General features: G+C 50.5%; 2 protein-coding genes across 4 annotated transcripts in view; one reads left to right on the top strand and one right to left on the bottom strand.

Annotated features, from left to right (window-relative positions):
• Positions 1–9687, top strand: part of SMAD3 (SMAD family member 3) — a 116829-nt gene extending 107142 nt beyond the window's left edge. For both annotated transcript variants that reach the window (XM_036437935.2, XM_036437926.2), the window contains 3 exons: positions 2416–2553; positions 5345–5489; positions 8261–9687. In XM_036437935.2, coding sequence (XP_036293828.1) covers positions 2416–2553; positions 5345–5489; positions 8261–8384 — 407 coding nt within the window. In that variant the 3' untranslated portion in view covers positions 8385–9687. The remainder of the gene's footprint in view (positions 1–2415; positions 2554–5344; positions 5490–8260) is intronic.
• Positions 9688–19150: 9463 nt separating this feature from the next.
• The window catches only part of AAGAB (alpha and gamma adaptin binding protein), a 44020-nt gene continuing 41150 nt past the window's right edge, over positions 19151–22020 (bottom strand). For both annotated transcript variants that reach the window (XM_036437959.2, XM_045581286.1), the window contains exons 8-10: positions 21371–21475; positions 20858–20907; positions 19151–20199 (exon numbers count right to left, since the gene is read on the bottom strand). In XM_036437959.2, coding sequence (XP_036293852.1) covers positions 20122–20199; positions 20858–20907; positions 21371–21475 — 233 coding nt within the window. In that variant the 3' untranslated portion in view covers positions 19151–20121. The remainder of the gene's footprint in view (positions 20200–20857; positions 20908–21370; positions 21476–22020) is intronic.

Raw genomic sequence — 22020 nt, 5'->3', positions numbered from 1 at the left:
ATTTCAGCCGTTGTACTGTTGCTATGTGGCTCCGTCGACTAATGAGTTTGCCGACCACTGACTTAAGGGGACAAGAAAGGGGGATCTGAACAAAAGGCACCATATGCGGTTCCTTTAATAACTATGCGCTTAAACGACTGATGGGTGGGTAAGTCGGTTGTCCGTCTTGGAGGCGTGATCTTTTATTTGTTAATTTCATACACAATTATGGTTATGATTATTTTGGCAACTTACAGTATGAACTGCCCTGCTGCTGGCATTCTGCCTCCCAACACCCAAAACATGGGAAAAGATTACTTAGGTTAGGCACGGTGAAGCCTTTGCATTTATCACTTGGTTCGCTCATAAAAACGTCACACTAAGGATAGTCATAATTCTGTGACCCAGAGTCGCTTAGAAGGGCTGTAGAAGCGAAGGCATGCGGCCCGCCAGCCGCAAGTCGGACATGCTTGGCACGGCAGTGGGTGCGGGGGGTATTCTCTGGCAGCATCGCAGGGCTGGTAGAGAGGCTCCAGGGCAAAGCTGGAGACTGGGCAGAGCAGCGGGGCCAGGCCCACGTGGACCAGAGCGCCGCTGCTGGTGTGTGTTAGCCCTTGGGCATTACCATGTGGAGACAGGATTGTGTAGTTGAGAGAAGAAAGGTTTGGAATCCATGGGTGCTCATTTTCAGGGAATAATCTGCTGCTCGGAAGGGGCGGAGCCCTGCAGGGGCCAGACAGCACGTGTGACACAGTCAGTGACAGGCAGCCCCTGCCCATGAGCCCGCGTCCTTCCCACATGGCCTCCCGTTACTTTACTTAAAAAAGATACTGATCTTGGGACTGGCTGATTTCTCTTTATGTTTTTCTATATTTAAACAAATCTTTTAAAAATTACCCTAACAAAATATTTTTGTTCTCTTGGTCTGGGGCTCCTCACCTCTCCTTCTGCCTCCCACCTTATTTTATTTTATTTATTTTTTAATCCTCACACAAGGATACATGTATATATCCTTTCAGAGAGGAAAGGAGAGGGAAAGAGAGATCAAAACATCCACGATGAGAGAGAATCATTGATCAGCTGCCTCCTGTATGCCCCCCACTGGGGATTGAGCCTGCAACCTGGGCATGTGCCCTGGCCAGGAATCAAACCGTGATTTTCTGATTTGTAGGTCAACGTTCAACCACTGAGCTCACTGGCCTGGCCCAAGGATATATATTTTTTTATTTTTGAGAGAGAGAGAGAGAGAGAGAGAGAGAGAGAGAGAGAGAGAGAGAGAGAGAGAGGGAGAGAGAGAGAGAGAGAGAGAGAGAGAGAGAGAGAGAGAGAGAGAGAGAGAGAGAGAGAAAGAAGAGAAAGAGGAGAAGGAGGAGGAGGAGGAGGAGGAGGAGGAGGAGGAAGAGGAGAGGAGAGAGAAACATTGATGTGAGAGAGAAACATTGATCAGTTGCGTCCTGTATGTGTCCCAACCAGAGATTGAGCTGACAACTTTTGTGCATGAGATAGCTACTCGACCAGGACTGCCTCCCACTCTTGATGGGCATGCACAGAGGTTCTTCCTTGAGAACCCCAAGTCTGTCCTATAACATTGAACCAAGAAGGGTTGGTAGTGATGGGTGATGGGCCAGTAGTGGCTGAGGAGACAGGAGGACCTCCAATAGCCCCTCAGTTCATCGTCTGGTTTCCATCCCACTTGACGTTGTGCCTGTAGTCTGGCTCCGTTTTCCAGCCCTAGGAGCTGAATGGAGCCCTTCCCTGCAGGAGAGGGGAGCACCACTAACCCCCCCCCCCCCCCCCGGCTGCATGGGGAACTCATTGTCAGTGTTTACGTAACTGCTTGGATTGCAGAGCCAATTTAAAAATAATTTCTGTCCATCTGGAGTGGATTTAGGAGATGAAGGAGAGGTAAATGATATAAACCTACGGATGCTCTTGAAAACTGTGCTGAGGGGAGAAAGATATAGTGTGGCAGTAAGTGTCCCCTGCTGTGAAGGGCTCCTGGTGTCTGCTGCCTCGGGAGGGAGCTCTGTAGGTTTACTGAACAGAGTTCTGGATCTTGGAGGGGAGGGCACTAGTTGCAGAAATCAGGTGTTGCTTTACAAGCACTTACAGCGGCTCACAGCACCCCGGTCCCCATCTGAACTGAGGCTCAGAGGTGGGAGTAAGTCACTGAGGCTGTGGCTGGTCGGTGGCAGAGGCTGAATGAGGCTTTCCCCAGGCCCCTCTCTCATCATCTGCCGCCTCTGGCTTTAGGAGCACAGCCTCACCCCTCAGGCCCCCTCAGGTGGGTTAGGTTTGTGCCATGGGTCCCCCGTGCCCGGTGAAGCTGGGAGGAACCAGGAGCCTCGCTGGCTCTGCCCCTGTGCCAGCCCAGCCGGCCCTGGGCCACCGTGCGGGGCCGGGCACCCAGGTCTGGTCTGACCCGAGTCTCTGCAGGGCGAGGCGTGCGGCTGTACTACATCGGAGGGGAGGTCTTCGCAGAGTGCCTCAGCGACAGCGCCATCTTCGTGCAGTCCCCCAACTGTAACCAGCGCTATGGCTGGCACCCCGCCACCGTCTGCAAGATCCCACCAGGTAACCGCACCGGCACATGCCCTCTCTCTGAGCGCCTCTCCCCCTGGCGGGTGCCTGGGTTGCTGTTTCCCTGATGTTTTCTCCTCCTCACGGTTGGCATCGCCAACCTGCAGGTGCTCCATCTGGGTTTGCTCTGAGCCTCGCCTTCTGCTCTCCCTGGCTCTCCAGGGAGCAGACACAGCATCGGAGGGACCTGCTCAGGGTCCTGTGTGTGTGGATGCTCCGGCATCCCCTTCCTTCCTCCCTTCCTTCCACAGCAGGCACAGCAGGTGGTGCTGCAGGGGACGGTGGGTGCAGGGCCCTGCTGCCGTCTCCACGGTCCTTTCACGCCAGCCGAGTGTGCAAGAGCAGGACAAGCGTTTACCTGTGGGTGTGGATCAGGGATGCCCTTGGGGAGGAGAGGCGTAGGCACGGGGCGATGAGGGGGGAGGATGGTGAGGGGTTCCAGGCTGAGGGGTGGAGGGTAGGCACACAGGGGCAGCGCCTGGCTGGAGGCGAGGCCGTGTAGAAGACAGGAGAGGTGTTTAGAAAGCATGAGGGGACCCCGCCATGGAAGGACATAAAAGTTTTGCTTTTATTCTGGGGAACTGCTGAGGGAATTCTTTCTTTTTTAATGTATTTTTGTTGATTTCAGAGAGGAAGAGAGAGGAAGATAGAAACATCAATGAGGAGAGAGAATCATTGATTGGCTGCCTCCTGCATGCCCCCTACTGGGGATGGAGCCTGCAACCTGGTCTGATCTGACCCAAGGGCATGTGCCCTTGACTGGAATCAAACCCGGGACCCTTCAGTCCACAGGCCGATGCTCTATCCATAGAGCCAAACCAGCCGGGGCCTGTTGAGGGCTTTCTGCGCAGGGCTGATGAATCCCACCTGTACCCCAGGAAGGGGTATCAAGCTGTGTCCCCCACAGGGTGGCTTGGTCAGGCCTGGGCCTGGGGAGCAAGACCAGGCAGGAGGCTGATCCCGGCTAAGGCCTCCTTAGAACAGGGAGGCAGACGGCCCCAGCCAAAGCCCACTTTTCACGGGGCACACAGCCCACAAAGCGTGAGCCGTGACCAGCTGGTCCTGGTCAGGCTGAAGACTGAAGCAGGTGTGGCTTGTCTTTTCCTGCCCACTGAGCAGCAGATGAGAGTGGAACCCTGGGTCCTGGGCAAAGCCAATGCTGGGACCCAGAGACAGTGGAATGATAAGTGCTCTGCGATCCCAGAGCGTGGTGTGGCTGTGTGGACAGAGTCCATTTCTATCTCTGCTGTCAGTCTTCCCCAGTTGTTCTGGCCCTTCTGGTGAGGAGGCATATGGAGGAGACCCGTTCAGAGAGGTTAAGCCACCTGCCTACAATGCACAGCTAGTCAGTGGCTGAGCCAGGTGGACCCAGGACTGACTGCGTGACTCCCGAGCCTCGTGCTCCTCTGTTTGGCTCAGCTCATCTGGAGCCTACTTTGGCCCTACCTCACCACACACACACACACACACACACACACACACACACACCCCTTGGAGAGAGCTAGAGGAGGAAGCGGGGTTGCATTCTTGGCATTCTGCCCACTCTCTTCACCAGCCCCCCCCCCCCTCCTCCCCCGATCTGTGCAGCGAGGGCTGAGCTGGCCGTGGTGGTGTTTGCCCGCTCATAGAATGCCAGCGCTTGCTCAGGGTCCTCTGAGGCCAGCCCCTCGTTTTATAAAGGAGACGCCCGCTTACAAAGAGAAGGTGACCAGCCCAGAGTCACCTGGCAAGCTGAGGAGCCTCCTGTGGCCCCGTTAACCAGTGTCACCTCAGCCCACCTTTCTGGCACCTCCAACATGTGCTTTTGTCTTTGTGTTTTTTTCTGGTGAACACATTCCTGGCACTCAGGCGGCAGGACTTCAAACGAGATCTTTGCCATAAACTTTATTTGTGCCTGTCTCTCGTTTTACTGACTGCAGACTTAGACACACACCTTCACTTAGCTGTGAATGTCACCCCGACCCAGCCTGCTGCCCCGAGGCCAAAATGGGGCCCAGACCGCTCCCTCCCTCCTGGCCCCAATGTGAGGTGGACGCAGAGGAGCTGGCGGGAGGCGCCTTGGGACCCAGGATGAGTTTTGGGATGGGATGGCAGGCGTAGCTTTCAGCTGGCCTGTCTCCGCCGGCATCCCTCTGTCGAATGACAAGGGGTCATTTTCCCCAGGTGGTCGGCCAGACCCCACATAGCCGTGGGCATGCGGGCTCAGATCCCTCGTCTCTGTTCCCTTAGCCCAGGGCAGGCCCCCTCTCCAAGCCCTCCCCTCTGTTCCTGGTGGCCCTCTGTCCTGCCTCCCCCCAAGTTCCCGCAGCTCTGGGACCTGGAGCTTGCAGACCAGTGTTTCATGCTCCCCCTCACCTGTGCCGGGGTTCCCCCATGGAGGTGGCACGGCTTCAGGCAGGGTGCCGAGCGTGGAGGAGGGTCAAGTTAGTTCCTTCCGGTGACCCAGAGTGGTTTCAGCCAGGAGGGGAGCGCTGGACATGCCCGCCCTTCATCCTCAGCACCGTTTTTTGTGTCTGTGTGTGTGTGTGTGTGTGTTTGTTTGTTTTTGTTTTTAAATATATTTTATTGATTTTTAACAGAGAGGAAGAGAGAGGGATAGAGTTAGAAATATTGATGAATCATCAATCAGCTGCCTCTTGCACGCCCCCTATTGGGGATGTGCCCGCAACCAAGGTACATGCCCTTGACTGGAATCGAACCTGGGACCTTTCAATCCGCAGGCTGAGGCTCTATCCACTGAGCCAAACCAGTTTCGGCCTCAGCACCGTTTTTGTTCTGTTGGCAGGATGCAACCTGAAGATCTTCAACAACCAGGAGTTCGCTGCCCTCCTGGCTCAGTCTGTCAACCAGGGCTTCGAGGCCGTCTACCAGCTGACACGCATGTGCACCATTCGCATGAGCTTCGTCAAAGGCTGGGGAGCCGAGTACAGGTCAGCACTGAGGGGCGCATGTCCCGGGGCCAAAGGACGGCGGGGGCCTCCGCACAGGAGAGTAGGGCCCCCTCAGAGCGGAGCCAGGCCAGCCCTCGCCCCAAGGACAGAGGCGGCCATCAGAGAGGCCACGGCCTGCAGGCTGATCAGAGCGGAGCTGTGCTGGCCCAGGGCCTCAGACACATGTGCTCCTCGCCACCTCACACTCCCCCGGGCGGGACCCTGCATTGGCAGGCTATGTGGTGGAGGTAGCTGAGGCCTGGGGACGGAAAATGACTCGCCCAAAGCCACATCGTTCGCGGAAGGGCTGACCCCAGGTGGCACCCTCCTGGCTTCCTGGTTCATTTCGGACAGATGGTCTAGCAGGACCTCTCCGGGGAGTCATCTTTTCATCTCCTTGTTCCCTCCAGCCTCTGTGGCTCCATCTCTGACTTGGTGACCTTGAGCACCTGGGACATTAAATAACTGAGAAGCAGGACATCTGGGTAGTCATGGAGGAACAAAGCTGACTTGCTCAGAAGAGAAACGGTGTCTCTCAGAATTTCAGATACTGCTTTCACCTAACACAGGCCAGGGCTGTCCTGGTCTGCTCTGCGGAGGCTCTCAGATCCCTTGGGTTTGGGCTCAGAGAATCCAGGCCCTTCTCATTCACACCTGGACAGGAGTCTCCTGAGAGGCAGGGCTGCGGACCCCTCCTCCTGCTCAAACCCCCCCCCCCCACCCCCGGTCACTCGCCCCCAGCTCCAGAGGCAGACGCAGAGGTACCCACACATCAGCAGGAGCCAGCAGCGCCTTGCAAGTTACTCCCCCCGTCTCTTCATTTTTCCAGATGTTTGGAATCCATTTTGTTTTGCAGTCATTCTGCACCCAAGCCAAACCCATTTCAGTATTGGCTCCGGGCCACCGTTTATAATGAAATCCAGATGAGCATGACTTATGGAAAGTCAGATTCTCATTAGAGGATTTGGGTCCGTGAAATCTTCCTCTCCCATTTTCTAGCTGCTGTTCCCTGTAAGCCCCTCCGTGCCAGGGAACATGGTGCCTCGGTCTGCGGGGGTCTCCCTGAAACCCAGGAATGGCCGATGGAGCAATTAAAGGGGTCAGGCCCCAGGAGCACTCTCCACACAGTTATAATGACCTGAGATTAGCCCAGGCCCAGAGGCCTCGCCCAAGGGACCTTTTAGCTCACCTTTTAGCCCTGGCTAACATCGCTTGGGGACTGAGAATTGGAAGGTTAGAAAAGTAATACATCTGTTTTACTGGGGAAGGGAAACGTGTAAAGATGGGCCCAATGGGAAAGAACCGGAGGGGGGTCCGTCTGTTCTTTCGACATCAGACGGCAGCCCCAAGGGCCACCCGCAGGCCCCCAGGTCAGGCAGGCACCCAGGGTGAGTGGGTGAGCTCCTTTCTCGCCCTCCCCTGGGGTGAGGCAAGGAGGGCGGTGCCCGGAGGCCAGCGGCCCTTGACCTGGCGTGGCACCACCGCCCTCGGCTTCAAGTGCTGGGAAGAGGCCCCTTGGTAGCGGAGGCCATTCTCTGGGGGCACTGTGTCACCGCGCTGGACGAGGTGCCAGCACACCCAGTCCCCGGCGGCCCACCACGTCACTGCCACCTGGCAGCGCCACAGGGCGGCCTAACTGGTGGGTGCGGCCCCTTCCCAGAACAGCCTTGCCCTCCTGCTGCCTCCCGGGCCAAGGAGGGTAGGGTTTCATGCCTTCCCTCTGTGAGATGGCCCAGAGCAGGCCGGGGCCCAGGCTCTCACCTCCAGCTGGCAGGGCGCCGGCAGCAGATAGCCTTTGCCTGGCGGAGGCTTTGGGAGCGCGCCTGCGGCTGCGTCACCCGCCCGCCTGGATGCAGACGAAGTGCTCTGGGGGGAAGAAACGTGTGGTGCGCCCTGGTTTTTTCCAGTAATTGTTTCATGGCTCGCGCTGCTGGTAAGATTTTCCAAAATAAGGCCCTAGATGGGAATTATATCAGCACACTGGGAGCCGGCGGCATGCGGACTCTGTCGGCGCTTTGTAAAAAACACCCCTCAATCAGACAGACACACGTCATCGCGGCCCGCCGGGGCTGGGCCGGGGCCGGACGTGGGCAACCGAGGCGCCCATTCAGGACAGAGGGGACCTGGGGAGACCTTTGCTCAGGCTGAAGGCTGTCGGGGGCCCCTCACAAGCTATGGGTGGGCCTCTGGGGTGCCCTGGAATTTGCCTTCCACACTTAACTCTTTAAAAAAAAAAAAAAAAAAAAAATATATATATATATATATATATATATATATATATATATATATATATATATATATTTTATTGGTTTTTTACAGAGAGGAAGAGAGAGGGATAGAGAGTTAGAAACATCGATGAGAGAGAATCATCGATCAGCTGCCTCTTGCACACCCCGTACTGGGGATGTGCCCGCAACCAAGGTACATGCCCTTGACCGGAATCGAACCTGGGACCCTTCAGTCCGAAGGCCAATGCTCTATCCACTGAGCCAAACCAGTTTTGGCCACACTTAACTCTTTAAGGGCCATCTCCTTCCCCATCAGGAGAACCCGATTCACTCAGAGGTCTCCTTGGTCGGAAGAGTTTGGCAAGGCAGATTCCGCCAGTGACTGGCGCCTCCTCTAGGGTGCTCAGGGTCTGGCGGGGCAGGATCTACCTCTGACTCTGGGGAGAAGGCTGCCACCAAAGTAGGAAAAGGTGTACTGATCTGTGTGTCCTTCTGGACGTTTTAATTATCTCCCTCCTCTCCCCCTTCCCCCATGTCTTGTAGGAGACAGACAGTGACCAGCACCCCCTGCTGGATCGAGCTGCACCTGAATGGGCCTTTGCAGTGGCTTGACAAGGTCCTCACCCAGATGGGCTCCCCAAGCATCCGCTGTTCCAGTGTGTCTTAGAGACGGTGGGTGACAGGGAGGGCGGGCTTGGGGGAAATGGCCACAGAGGAGGTGGAGGAAATTGGAACTCGACTCAACTCACCGTTGTCAAGGAAGAAGACATTTTCCTCCCTCAGCCAAAGTGGCGCGCCAACCTGTTCTCCAACACACAAAAGCAAACCCAGAGATGGATTTTATGAACAGCTGTTTGCTCAACATTTGCCCTCTGGCCCCATTTTGAAGGGCAAGAAATGCCTTCTGCTTTGGTGGCTTGAGCCAACAGGTAGCGTCACCACCTGCCCCCGGCCCCCTTCCTTCTGAATGACAGCAGTCTGGGATGGCACTGTCACCAGGCAAAGGCCCTCTGTGCAGGACTGGAGTGTGGAGTTCACCCTGGGTGTTCTAGGTAGGGACAAGCCTGCAGGGGTGTGAGCAAACCCCATGCCCAAGCCTCCGGCGCTTTTGACAAATGCCTCTTGAGCTGAGCACACGAGCCCCAGCACTCCCCCCACAGACCCTGCACTGGGAACTGGGCCGACTTGGGGCTGGGCGGGGCTTGTGGTCTCCTCCCCCTCAGAGCAAACGGATTGGTGGAGCCAGCAGCGTTCAGACCACGCAGGGGCAGTGGGAAGAGCTGGTGAGAGAGACCTCTTTCAAAACACTCTTACATGTGTCCTTTCTCACTTGGAACGGTCAGAAGAATCTGCCGAGGCTCAGTGCACATGCCATGTATAGTTTATCACATGAATCTGAGATCTGACTTACGTGAAGTATTCACAGGAAGCAAGGCGTGGTGTGGAGTGATGGCGTTCCGGTGAAGGCAGCACTGCGCTGCGTGGGTCCCAGGCTAAGAGCTCAGTTCACATTCTCGTGCGTCCAGCCATTGGTGTGTGTAGTCCATTGCATTAATTAAATGAACTTTGTCATGTGCCCTTTAAATGTTTGTTTTATACTTAAATCCTGGGCTGGCGCACTGACTGGAACCCAGAGAGGGACCTGGCGACATCTCCCCCAAGGTGAAGCTTCGGCAGGTTTTGTTGACAAGACACCTGCCAGCAGTTTTGGAAGCTGAAATAAACAGAAGCGGTTCACCGGAGGGGAAATCTCAGGCCAACGTAGGCAAATGAAAGGGCTATTGACATTTTTTTTTTTACACCTTTGAAAATTGCAGGCTCGGTGCAAAGAGGTCTGTCCTCTTTCCCCTGGGGTAGAGGATTATCAGCGACAACTCTAGCAGTTAGATTGTGTAATGAGTACTACTCCAGTTAGTGAGAAAATTATTATGAATTATTTCAACTGTATTATGAACTATTTCAACTGGAAAGAAAAAAAAAAAAAGCCCTTTTGCAGAATACAGCAGACAGCATTGCTACTTGCAATTGGTACTTTATTCTTTGCTGCTGTTTTTATACGAAATGACTTATCCCATATTTTTGCATGAATTTCTACCAGGAAAAATAAAGGGATTTCCTATGGAAGTCCCGTCTTAATTCCAGGTGAAGGGAAAGACGTACATACTTTGGCAGGTTATCGACCCCAAATGTGATGACATTTCCGATGCTGCGTGGCAACGTTGGAGGCTTGCCAGAGCCTCGTCTGCAGGATCCTACGCCTCCGAAGCTCCAGCCTTGAGGTTTCCAAGTAGGAGCTGCTCACCACGCCTCCCACGGACACGGGAAGAGACAGACGGGGAGCAGCACCTTGCCGACCCCGTGCTAGTCTTCTCATGGGGCTGTCGACAGAACCCAGAGACAATGCAAAGCTCCTCATTCCACCCGAGGGCCACACACTGTGACGTCTGTGCCTGGTGTGGGAGGATCTGTGGACCGCTGCTTACCGGCGCAGGAGACTGTCCGAACCCCCTGGATGTGCAGCCTTGCTCGAGGTCAGGTCTGACTTGTGTGCATTATTCCACTGTGGCCTCTCCCCAAAGCCATGGGCGTCGGTTCCTGAGGGCCCGCACTCTCCACCTGCTGCCTGACCCTGAGGGCTTCCTCGGGCACCCGCTGTCCTGTAGGTACTCGGCAACTTAGCTTCAGGTACAGGCCAAGTTTTGGCGATTGAACGGTCACGTTTGGCTGTATTGGGATTGGTGCCTTAGAACCCTGGATGCTGTGTGTTTTTCTGACAGCTACGTACGTGGTCCTTTTTCTTTGTAGACTAGACTCCTGTGGGAGGCAGCATGAGGAAGATGCAGGTAAGCCACCTCTGGCACCACGGAAGGCGGTCGGGCCTGGCCGCTCCGGCCACAGGTGCTTTGGGGCATGTGTAACAACAGTGTCCTTTCTTTGTCACAGAACTATTTATATTTTTAAAGTCCTGTTGTATGAAAGGCATTTATACATTTAAACACTTTTTTAAGGGACAGTTGAAAGGCGCAAGAAGAAACAAGGGCAGTTCTAGGGGTGACAGTAGCTGTTAGGGAGCAGTTAAGTGCAGTTGTCCAGGCTCCCCACCAGGTTGCCTTCACCTTGCAGCCCCGAGGAGCTAGCCCTGGGGCGCAGGGCCTCAGCACCTCCTCCGGGAGCCAACTTCTATTCCCTCTCCCCTCCTCCCCCTTCCAAACTTTATTTAGTAACTTCGGTCCTTCCAGCGCACACACAGGGAGGCGCCCGGCGGTTCCGGTTACAGGCCTGTGCTGGAACATCATCTCAGCTGGCCAGCTTCCCGGCGGGCTGCAGACCTGACATTTTGAGACAAGCCTGGAGTCAGGAGCAGGGACTTTTGACTCTTAGAACACACACGAGGGCAAGGCTGCTGGCAGACTTTCCCATTGTCCTTATGTTGTCTGTGCTGTACTTTCTTATTGACCATGATTTTTAAAAAATCCTTGTTAATGTATTGGAATGAGCTGGAGCACGCATCTCGTGCTTAGTTTTTCTTGCTCCATCTCCCCTTGACTTCCTAGAGTGTGGACGGATTCCAAGGCTGAATGCTTTTCCTTAGACCGCAGAAACAGGTTTTTAAGTAGTGTGTGCATGTCAGCATGTATGAGCAGTCTGGGGAGAAGGCAGCTCTCTGACTTCATCCTTAGCTGCCCTTTAGGTCTCCGCAGGGGGAGAGCCCCATTAGGCCACGCTGTCTAGTTGGAAAAAGATGGAGAGGAGAGGAACCCGCAAACAGCTCACGGATCTGTTTACCAGGGGTTTCCAGTAGCAAGAGAGGGCATGAGTTTCGTTCTGGACCCTGTGCCTTACTGTGTGACTTGAGGTGGCAGAGTGGAGGCGTTTTCCCAAAATCTGCAACGAGGACTCTAAGCTGTACCATTTTTCTTTGTGTGGCATAAGCGTCCCCCTCCAGAATCCCTTCAAGTAACTGCCTTCAACATGTACATCACCCTTTTACAGAGCATCAGCTGCTTCTCAAGTGGGTGGGAAAGTAGAAAAATTTACAGAGGACACGGATCAAAAAGGAAGAGGAGGCATCTCTGGTGGAAGGGCATCTGTAGTGGAAAGGACCGGACATCCAGCCAGCGCTGCAGAAACAAACTTGCCTATCATGTAAACTGGATCGAGAAATTCTCAGTAATTCTGTAATTGATTTTATGCTCAAGTAATGTACACTCTCGCATCCTGGTGTTTTATATTTATATAGTAACTACTCAAGACGACTATTTAATTTTCTTGAAGAAAATTGGAAAGGTCTCTCTCCTCCCAGAGCCAGTGGCGGGGAAGAGCTGGAGGCACTGCCAGTTCCGATGTGGGGTGAGGGCGCAGCGGCTTTTGTTGGCTCAGCATCCAGACACAGCAGCCCAGGCTCGCCAGGCGTGTGACAGCAGGCAGCTCCGAGCCTCGCCTGCCGGGGGCGGGGAGAGAACTTCACATGGAAGGCTGGAGCCCCTTCTCCCAGACGCCTTCCTCCTCCTCCCGCAACGAGGCTGTTCAGGCCGGGGCTCCTGGGACAGGAACAGAGCATGGACGAAGTCGGTCACCTTCACTTCTCAGCCAGCCTGACCTTTTAATACCTTTGTAAAAAGCATGTACGTATTTATAGTGTTTTAGCTTTTTTCTAACTTTTGTATCGTAAGAGCAGAGCACCTGGTTAAGCATTGTACTATGGTTAAAGATCTGTCCCCTCTGTCCTCCTCTTCCCCTCTAAATGCCCCCCTAATAAACTTCTCCTGGAAAAGCTGCACCTGGGGCTCAGTCTGTCTTGCTGCCGTGTAGGGTGGGGAGAGGATTAACAAGGGAATCCAGAGGGGCACTAGGGAGAAATGTCCCTGCGCCCGAACGTCCTTTGACCCAGGATGTGCCACAGCCTTAGCCATACACATGGCCCTCCCTCACCAAAGGCCACGGCCAGTCCTTCCGTGACAGCAGGAGCCCCTGGGCCAGAAGTCCCACCCCTGTTGCACCTGCCTTGGCCCACACAGGTCCTACGGCTGCTGTCTCTCCACTGTCACTTTTCAGTCTTTTTCTCCTGGACGTAAGGGCCTGTGAAATGATCAGGTGCCACCAGACTTCCCTCCCCCTGAGCATGGAGAGTTTTACATTCGTGAGGTCTCCAGCTCAGAGGATTCTCTCAGCCTCCTGTGAAAATTCATTTTCAACTCCCAAGAAGACACACTTCAACATTTTCTCATTGGCTGAATCTTAACACGGACCCCAGCTGATGGGGATCGAACACCGGGATGATAAAAACAATTTGGAGGAGGAAGACAGAATGGGGCTGGCACAGTCTTAGCGGGGCCACTTACACAGCAGCCTTCCTTCTAAGGACCTTCCCCAAGTTCAGACCCCTCTGTACCGGAGGGAGGCAGAGTTCACAGGAACTATATCACATTCCTCCCGCTGTGATGATGATTTGGCCAATTCTCCCCTCCTGCCCTCTAAAAGACTTCCCCAAAGTTTTATCTAATCTGTATTTCTCAGCAAATGGCTCAAATCCATACCGCTAATTCAACCTGTCCTTTGAGCTACAACTTTAAGTTCCAGCTGCCTGTCAAATGTGATTTAAAGCATAACACCCACAAACTGAGTCATCTACTTAATGAGAATACGTGGCGAGCTACCTCCTTTTCTGACTCCCCATTTTTATCAGCAGCTCCTCTCTAGCTCCCTCTTCCTCCTCCTCCAACCCGAGCAGCTTGATGCACATCCCTTCTTGCTCTCGGTCACCTCTGCTGCCTGTCAGTCAAACCTCCCTTTGTTCCCTGAATGGCCTGGCTCCCCTTGGCATGGCCTCCTCTTTCTCTTGTACCTGCACTTAGTCTTTCCATCCGGGTGGTGTTCCCAAGCCACGGCGTGTGTTCTTGATGTCCTCCCCAAGTGAGCTCCATCTACTCATGTGATTTCAGGCCACGGAAGTGCTGACTTCCAAATCGGCATTTACAGCCTGGACGTCCATCCCAGGCTTCACATCTGTAGTCAACAGCCTGTGGGCTGATGGTACGTGGAGATGCCACAAGTACCTCAAACTCATAATTTAAAAAGCAAATTCACCACTGCCCTTATCAAATCCTCCTCTGGCCTTCAGCCCCCTTTCTGGCTCCACCATTTACCCATCCTACAGCCACAGAGCTCACAATCACCCTCCCTCACTCCCCACATCCAGTCAGTTCTGTTTCTCACTCTCACTGCCCTACACACGTCCTCTAGCACCCGGACAACCACACCAGCTTCAGAACTACTAGTCTCCAGCCTGCTTTCCTGTACATGCAGCAATCACACCACCTCAGTGACCTGCCTGACCTTAGATGCCCTCAGCCACAGCGCACACTCTAAGGTCTTCAACACGGACCGCTTGACCTTCATCACTGGGCCCCATGCAGCTCTCACAGCTGCTGCCTCACACTCTGCAGCATGCTGTTCCTTATGCTCTGCTTGGAACGTTAACCCCTCTTCCCCAGGCTGCACCCCAGCCCCGGCCTTTCTGACACGCACCGCTAGCTCTGTTGCTGTCACTAATGCTTTGCCCTCAGATGGCTCCAGGAAGCCCTCTGTGCATCCATCACCACATTCTCAACTGTCTTCACCATGGCTTTCTCTCCTCCAGGTTGTGAGTTCCCCGAGAGTAGAGTTTGTATCTTATTCTTATACCCCCAACTTCTTTTGGCCACTACATATTTTTGTTAAACGAATCAGAGCCTGTATCTAGAAGATTCTACCTCAGCAATACCTTTGCATCCATTTCCAATGTGCTATTTATTCTACGGTAAGTTGTTATATATAGCCGAAGAAACCCTACCAAACATTTCTGATTACCTTTTATCAAAGCTATTCCAATAGTCTCCTCATCTGTCTCCCTCTAGTCCAGGGATGGCAAATATGGGGCAAAATGACACCATTCTCCATCCATGGCAAAACCACTAGTCACAGTGCTGGGTCCATTCTCAGCCTCAGAATCCTTCTCAACGCTTCTCTCCAAATAGTGCTCATTAATTAGCGCTGGCTAATACCACTGCCCGATTTCCCTGGAGTGTCATTGCAGTTAATGTCTCTTCTGCTCCAAACTTCCTGACTCCTCAATTACCTCCAGAGGAAACACAGGCCCCACGAAGGAGGATTTCATGGTTCTCTCCAACATCAATCTATCCTTACCCATCACCACTTCTCTATTTGGACTACTGGAGTTTTCCCAATAGGACTCCTTGCGTTATCTCCATGCCTTTGTTCATGCTGTAACTTCCACCTATCTGCCCAAATTCGTATCCTTTCAGCTCAATGCAAGCATCACTTCCTGTTAAGTCAGAGGGTCTCAAAATATGGTCACTAACCAGTTACACGGTTTCCCTGAAAATAAAACAGTGTCTTATATTAATTTTTTCTCCCAAAGTTGCGCTAGGTCTTATTTTCAGGGGAAGTCTTATCTTTCCATGCGCTAGGTCTTATTTTCGGAGATGTCTTATTTTCGGGGAAACACGGTATCAGTATCATGGTAGAAACACATTCTGAGACCCCACCATGGACCTACTGAATCAGAAACTGGGGTTGGGCCCGCCGAGTGATCCTGATGTGGGCTCAAGTTTGAGAACACTGCTCCCAGCTCCATTTTATGCTCCTCCCAACACTGCTCTCCTCCCCACAAGCATTTAGGGCTGGTCAGGGTGCTCTGCACATTCTGCCCAGCATTCCGCCTTCTGTGCCCTCATCTTGCTTGTCCCTTCCTCCCACCCGAGTTGGACGATGAGCTGCTAGAGCAGAGAAAATAATCCTGAGTCTGCAGCCTCTGCCGCACCTGGCCCAGTCTGGCACCAAGAAAGTTCCCTGGGTCCTTGTTTCATCAGGAATAGGTTAGTTGCTTTTTCTCATGTTTTAGGCCTTCTAACTTCACCATGTATGACTTCCTGAGAATTCCCTGGAGCAGCAAGATTGGTGCAGACCAAGTCCTTCGGCTCAGATGAAGAGAATATTTTCTCTCTTAAATTATGCTATTTTCTTACCATCCCTACCCCAGGCCTCATTTAGCCCATGTGGTTATAGCATTAAAGCCACCTGGTTGACAAGAGAAAGGGGAGAGGCAATGACTGTTCACATCCTTCATAGGAGAGAACCAGGAAGGCTGGCCATGTACCTCTATATGTGACCTTTTTGTGCCGCCCAAATTTGTAGTTATGGGGAGAGAGTATTTGAGTCCAGCAACATATACACACAGATATTAAAGGGGTCTAGAGAAAAAAAACTTTTCTTGCCAAACCTGTATTCCAAAGATGCAGTAATAACTGTTAAGTCCTGGTTGTGAATCAGTACTTTTCCAATGGGAAACGAAGTAGAACTGTAAGTCATCAAAAGCTGGAATGTGCTCGGTGGTGCTCCAGCAACAGGCCCATACATCGCTATTACCTCTATGAATTCTTCATTCTGCAAATCTGAACCACCACGGAACAGCAAGATGCTTCCTCTACTAGAACTGCAACACACACACACACTTCACTCTGAATAAAGAAACCTACATTAAGAGTAAGACCTTAATGTGATGTTAATAACAGACATATAGGTCATGCCCAAAATATAAAACTTAAAGAACTTCTAAGACCCTTTCTACAGGAGTTTAAATCCAAAGGTGCAAGCATGGATCACTAAACTAACCCCAAGTGGAATCTAAATCAAAATTAGAACTCCGCCCTGCAGAGTCCGCATGCTACTTCATGAGACATACAAATGATGGGAAAGTTAATAGGCTGTTGTTTTCAAGCCAATCCTAGTAAGTAGGTACACTTGACCAGATGTTATACACTTTCTCCACCTACAATCTTCTAATGAAATTTTATATTTAATGACAGAATGCTATAGCTAAATTGTCTTCCCTATTTTTAAATTTGGGTGTGTATGTGTGTGTGGTATGATGTGTGTGAGGGATAACTCTAACTCATTACAACATTCTTTGGAAGTCTGTCTCCATCAATCAGAGCATTTAATGAATCAGGACCTCTGACCACACTAGACACATGTTTGCTAAATTTAGCTTTGCATCAGCAAACACAAGCCCAGAATAGTTCATGGAGCTCTCATCTTACCCTTAGACAGTGATTCTTCTAAGACTGTCTTTCTATGGCAGGCCAAGGCAGGGTACGGGCCACTCCACGTGCTCTCCCTATGGCCATAGTTGAGAGACTGGCCCAAGGTTGAGGGGATCCAGCATCAGCCATGGCAAACATGTTTATCCCCACCGCTCCATGATGAGAACTTGAAGTTAGCCATTTATCACATCTCATGTGTTACAAGTGGTTTGCAGTAATGGCCTGACAGGCTCTATGGTCCTTGAACCACATCCCATATCACTCAGCCATCTAACTTCTCTGAATCTCCAGCTCCTCTGAATTAGATGTGGCCACGTTCTATAAATAGAGAGCAAGCAAACTGCTTCTGTCAATCTTCTCATATTCTGGCAGGATAACATATTTTAAAATTATAAAAATATCTATGTCTTCATCACTCTAAAATTATTACATAACACAATTTTCTCAGGGGAAAAAGGCTTATGTCTCTCCCTACCTTCGAACACTCATGGACCTTCAAACTTTGTGATAATACTTATCAAACTATCAAATACAAATCAAAATTAAGGGCCCACTATGTGCCAAACAGTGTGTTACACAAACAGAGGAATATTCCAAGAGGAGGGGGGTAGATAATTCATTTTAAATCCCAGATGGACAATCCATAACAACTTGTGAATGCCAACTACGGAGGTCACTTTAGATAAAGTACAACTTTTATTACACTACTAGAGGCCCGTTGCACAGATTCGTGCAACGGTGGGGTCCTTCAGCCTGGCCTGCGCCCTCTCGCAATCCGGGGATCGGACCAAAACCGCCAGTCTGACATCCCCCGAGGAATGTAGTCGTGTGCAAAGCAGCAGGAGGAGCCCAAGGAGGAGGAGCCCGAGCCCTGGCCAGGTGCCATGCCGCCTCGGTAGTGCTACCATGGAGGCAGGAGAGGCTCATGCTGCCACAGCTGCCCCCACCAGCTGTGAGCCCAGCATCTGGTGCCAGTCGGTCAGTTAAGCGGTGCTCCCGTTGTGAGAGCACACCACCACCAGTGGGCAGCTCCTGTGTTGAGTGTCTCCCCCTAATGGTCAGTGTGCATCATAGCGACCGGTCACAGGCTTTTATATATATAGATTAGCTCATGATCACTCTTCTTAATGCCACTGTATTCTTTTATCCTACATTTCCTCTAGAAGGGGCTGATAGCTGAGGTCTTAAAAATGTGAGTTGTCAGTATAAATATGCATGTTGGATCCAGAATAGTGAGTTTGACAAACCCTTACATTATTCACTACTTATGCCTAATCCAATAAAGGAAGAAAGGCTTCTCCTACATACATTTTCTACTAAAAAACAAAATCATAACAATACACATTAGCAGACTTTATAAACAAATCACATTTTAATAATCTGGCTTTGTTTAAGCCACAAAATCAAGTTCACAGCTTTTTCTTTTTTTAGTCTGTTTTCTCTAACCAATGATCCTAATTTATTTTCTAAAATCTCTCATATTTTAAGAAAAACATGTTCCACCTTCCATTTTGCAGCAAGGAGCTAACTTTCCTTATATTCTTTTTTTTTTTAATTATTCTTTTTTTTAATATATTTTATTGATTTTACACAGTGAGGAATTGAGAGGGATAGAGAGATAGAAACATCAATGAGAGAGAAACATCGACTAGCTGCCTCTTGCACACCCCCCACTGGGGATGTGCCCGCAACCAAGGTATGTGCCCTTGACCGAAATCGAACCCAGGACCTTTCGGTCCGCAGGCCGATGCTCTATCCACTGAGCAAAACCGGCTTCGGCTTTCCTTATATTCTTAATGAATGGCTGATCCTGTCATCTCAAAGAAACACTGATGGAATGGTGAATAATCCTTCAGAATAGTAAATAAATAAATAAAAAGTCACCAAGCAAGACAGCCACCGAAGCTGGCTCTTCCTGAATGCTCCAATCACTGCCTCCTTCTCTCCTATGGTTGCCCTGGCCTGGCACTGTGAGCCCTCCGTACTTCCTGCTTCTGCCTCAGTCCCAGTGCTCAGAAGATAGAGCACAGGGCTCTGAAAGTTGTTTCTGTTCGTGAGCATGCTCAGCCCCGGTGCCAGCACCACCCAGCTCTGGGGCCCTGTGCCATTTAGCCACGCAGCGGCCACCACAGAGCTGGGTTATTTGCTATATTGCCAACTCTTCCTTTGGGAACTTTCCCTTCGGTGGTCAGTTCCCCTGGGGCTGAACCATTCAGCCCAGGAAGTAACACAAGGGACTCCAGGACTCACTGCCTAATGTTTTCACATCCTTTCCCACCTTACTCACTCCTTAGTAGTACTATTTGGCAGTGACCCGTCTCTCAGAGAGGAGGGTGTAAAGTGTGACAACACAGCTCTGACATCTCAAGAAAACTCTAAGGAAGAAGAATTTATTTATGATAAAGGCAATGCCAAAACTTCCGTGTGTGATCACAGATTGTTTCAACAGCCCATTATAGAGAATTACTTAAGTTCCCCTCTGTCTCTTCAAACATGCAAACCGCATCCACCCTCCTACTCCTCAACTTTGTAAAGGGATCTGTTTTATCCCTCCCAGAGTAGGAAACCTTTGCCTCATTTATCATAATATAAAATGTGACACGGGCTCCTCAATGCTTTCTAGCATGAGCTCAGACACTACACTTGAACTGAAATGCCCAGAGCAACTTTTTAGCTAGATATTAACCTGAGGGCCACTGCCACTGGCCTCACCTATACCGCAGCACAAATCTAATCTACAGCTGCTTCCTTTCTTTCCAGCAAAAGCATCAAAGCTCAGAGCAGCAAGCTCCTCGGAAGCAGAAAATCGAGAACACCTAGGAAAGGTGGCACAAGCTCCTGATATGCAGAATCAAGCGTGACCATGGGGCATGCTACAGAAAAGTTGACTAAGAGTGGCTTCTTCTTTAACACGTTAAGCGCCCAGCCTGCTTTGTCTTCCGGATGGAAAGTATAGTGTCAGCCACCGGTGACTGACTGGGTGCTTAATGTGTTAACTTGGGCAAATCACACACAACCTTTGAGCCTCTCATTCACTCCCATTCCTAGAACAAAAAAAGCATATGTGAAAAATTATCAGTCCTTACTGTCATTATACTCCTCACTCCTTTACAATATCCCGAGGGATAAAAACTTTCTCCTTAACCTTCTACTAAAAACTAAAATTAAGAGGATCCTATGAACAAATCAGGCAGCCAACATGATGATGAAAAGTTCAGCAAAACGTAACGAGGTTGATAGAAAAGTATCTCAGGTCTTGAGAGTTAGCATCTTTGTTGGCCAAACCCTAGTAGGAATAATTTAGTGTTCTTCATCAGATGAAAGGCCTTCAATTTCATCTCTGTCTCCCCCAATGGCCATCCAGAAGGCTTTGGCAACCTGTGTCAAAAGAAACATGCAACACATTTTAGCCAATAGTTAAATTTCAGCTCATTTCATGTCAGACTATGAACTGAGTAAGACCTAAAATTCTATACCTTGCCCTCCAACCCTCTTGCAACATATATCAAAAACCCTTGAATATCCTGACCCAGGACTTCCACTGCTAGAAATTTACACTCAGGATATCAGAGTTGTGCACAATGATGATGTGTAAGGATATACAGAGCTTCACTCTTTATAGAAGCAAAAATTGCACATGGCCTGTCCAAAAGTGCACTGAATAAATTATGACACATTCATATAACACAGTACCATAAACCATGTATGTTTCCTGTTAAGAACATGTGTTGCATTGGTAATAACAAACTAAAACAAAATAACGGAGTTTTCCAGCCCAATAGTTAGAAAGGCAAACATTCTGAGTCTCAATGAAAGTTCCATGTCACTCAACATACATTTGAAAAATCTTGGTTTGACTGCAGCAACTAAGTTACTACTGTGTAAACAGTCAATTACAATAGTTATAAGTTAAAATCCAATGAAAAATTCACAGTAAGACTTTTTAGAGGTAGAAAAGTGTAATCAATCAATAAGTGTTATAATTCTAACAGCCTGGACCTTTTGTAGGCAATAAATACCTGACTGATTGGCTCACCTTTTCTGCATGCAACTTTCTCTGCTCGTGAGGAAGCGTCGCAGCCTTGTCTAGGGGGAAAATATAACTTAAGAAACTCATCTAATAGCACAAGAGAATCTGGAGTGTACGGATGTTCTAACACTGGGAGATGGGAGATGGGTTTCAAAGACATGTTTATGGTGTAGTCATTATAGCTGCTAGGAAGTTTAAGTCTTCCAAATTCTCCAGATGGGAATGATGTGAGTAAACTGGTAGGGTGTCACTGATTCCACATTAATGAGACATACTGAAAGAAACAGAGGCAAGAGAAGAAGGGAAAATAAGAGGAAAGAGAATAAAGGAAGACGAAAATTTACCCCAGGGGATTTTTACCACCAGAGGATGGCACAGTCTCCCAGTAGCTATGTTTCTCAAGATAGCTGAGACCAGAGAATGGAATCAAATTAGCAGTTACCAAATAAAATTCTACAATATAAAACCAGGGAGTATCAATATGGGAACATGTTAGGCTCAATGGATTCATCTGCTTACCTTTCATTTCCTTTAACTTTGAAAACAGTCTTTCAAAATTTTCCAAATCTCCTCCGCCTGTAGTCAGACTGGCTAATTCTTGAATATCCAGATCTAACATAGGATCTGAAATAAGGATTCAACACATTGTCACACGTTATTTATATTCCAGAGGCCTGTGCATGGGGGGGGGGGGGGGGGGGGGGGGGGGTTGGGGGGTAGTCCTTCAGCCTGGCCCTGCACCTTCTCCAAATCCAGGAGCTTTCAGGGGATGTTCAACTCCTGGTTCAGGATCGGGCCTAAACTGGCAGTTGGACATCCCTCTCACAAAATGGGACTGCTGGCTCCTAACTGCTCACCTGCCTGCCTCATTGCCCCTAATCACTCTAATCACCAGGGGGGGTGGGGGGAGCCTGGATGAGGGGTCATGGTGTTCTACACTTTCCAACCAGGAATGTTTTAATAGGCAGTCTCCAATAACTTGAACTGGAACACCTAAAAGTAAAGTGCTCAGATTTCAGGCATCAGGTGCTATTCGCAGGATTTCTCTCCCAATTAAATTCTAATTCTGAGCTCTCAACAGTCTGGACAAACTGCCCTTCACTATCTCCAAAGTTTCTTATTCGTCACTATCCCATTTTCCTCTGCTTCAAACCAAGGTAACAAATGAA

This window comes from Pipistrellus kuhlii, unplaced genomic scaffold (genome assembly GCF_014108245.1).
Source record: "Pipistrellus kuhlii isolate mPipKuh1 unplaced genomic scaffold, mPipKuh1.p scaffold_m20_p_1, whole genome shotgun sequence".
Lineage (NCBI taxonomy): Eukaryota > Metazoa > Chordata > Mammalia > Chiroptera > Vespertilionidae > Pipistrellus > Pipistrellus kuhlii.
The sequence above is the reverse complement of the archived record's forward strand: the minus strand, read 5'-3'. Positions and strand labels throughout refer to the sequence as shown.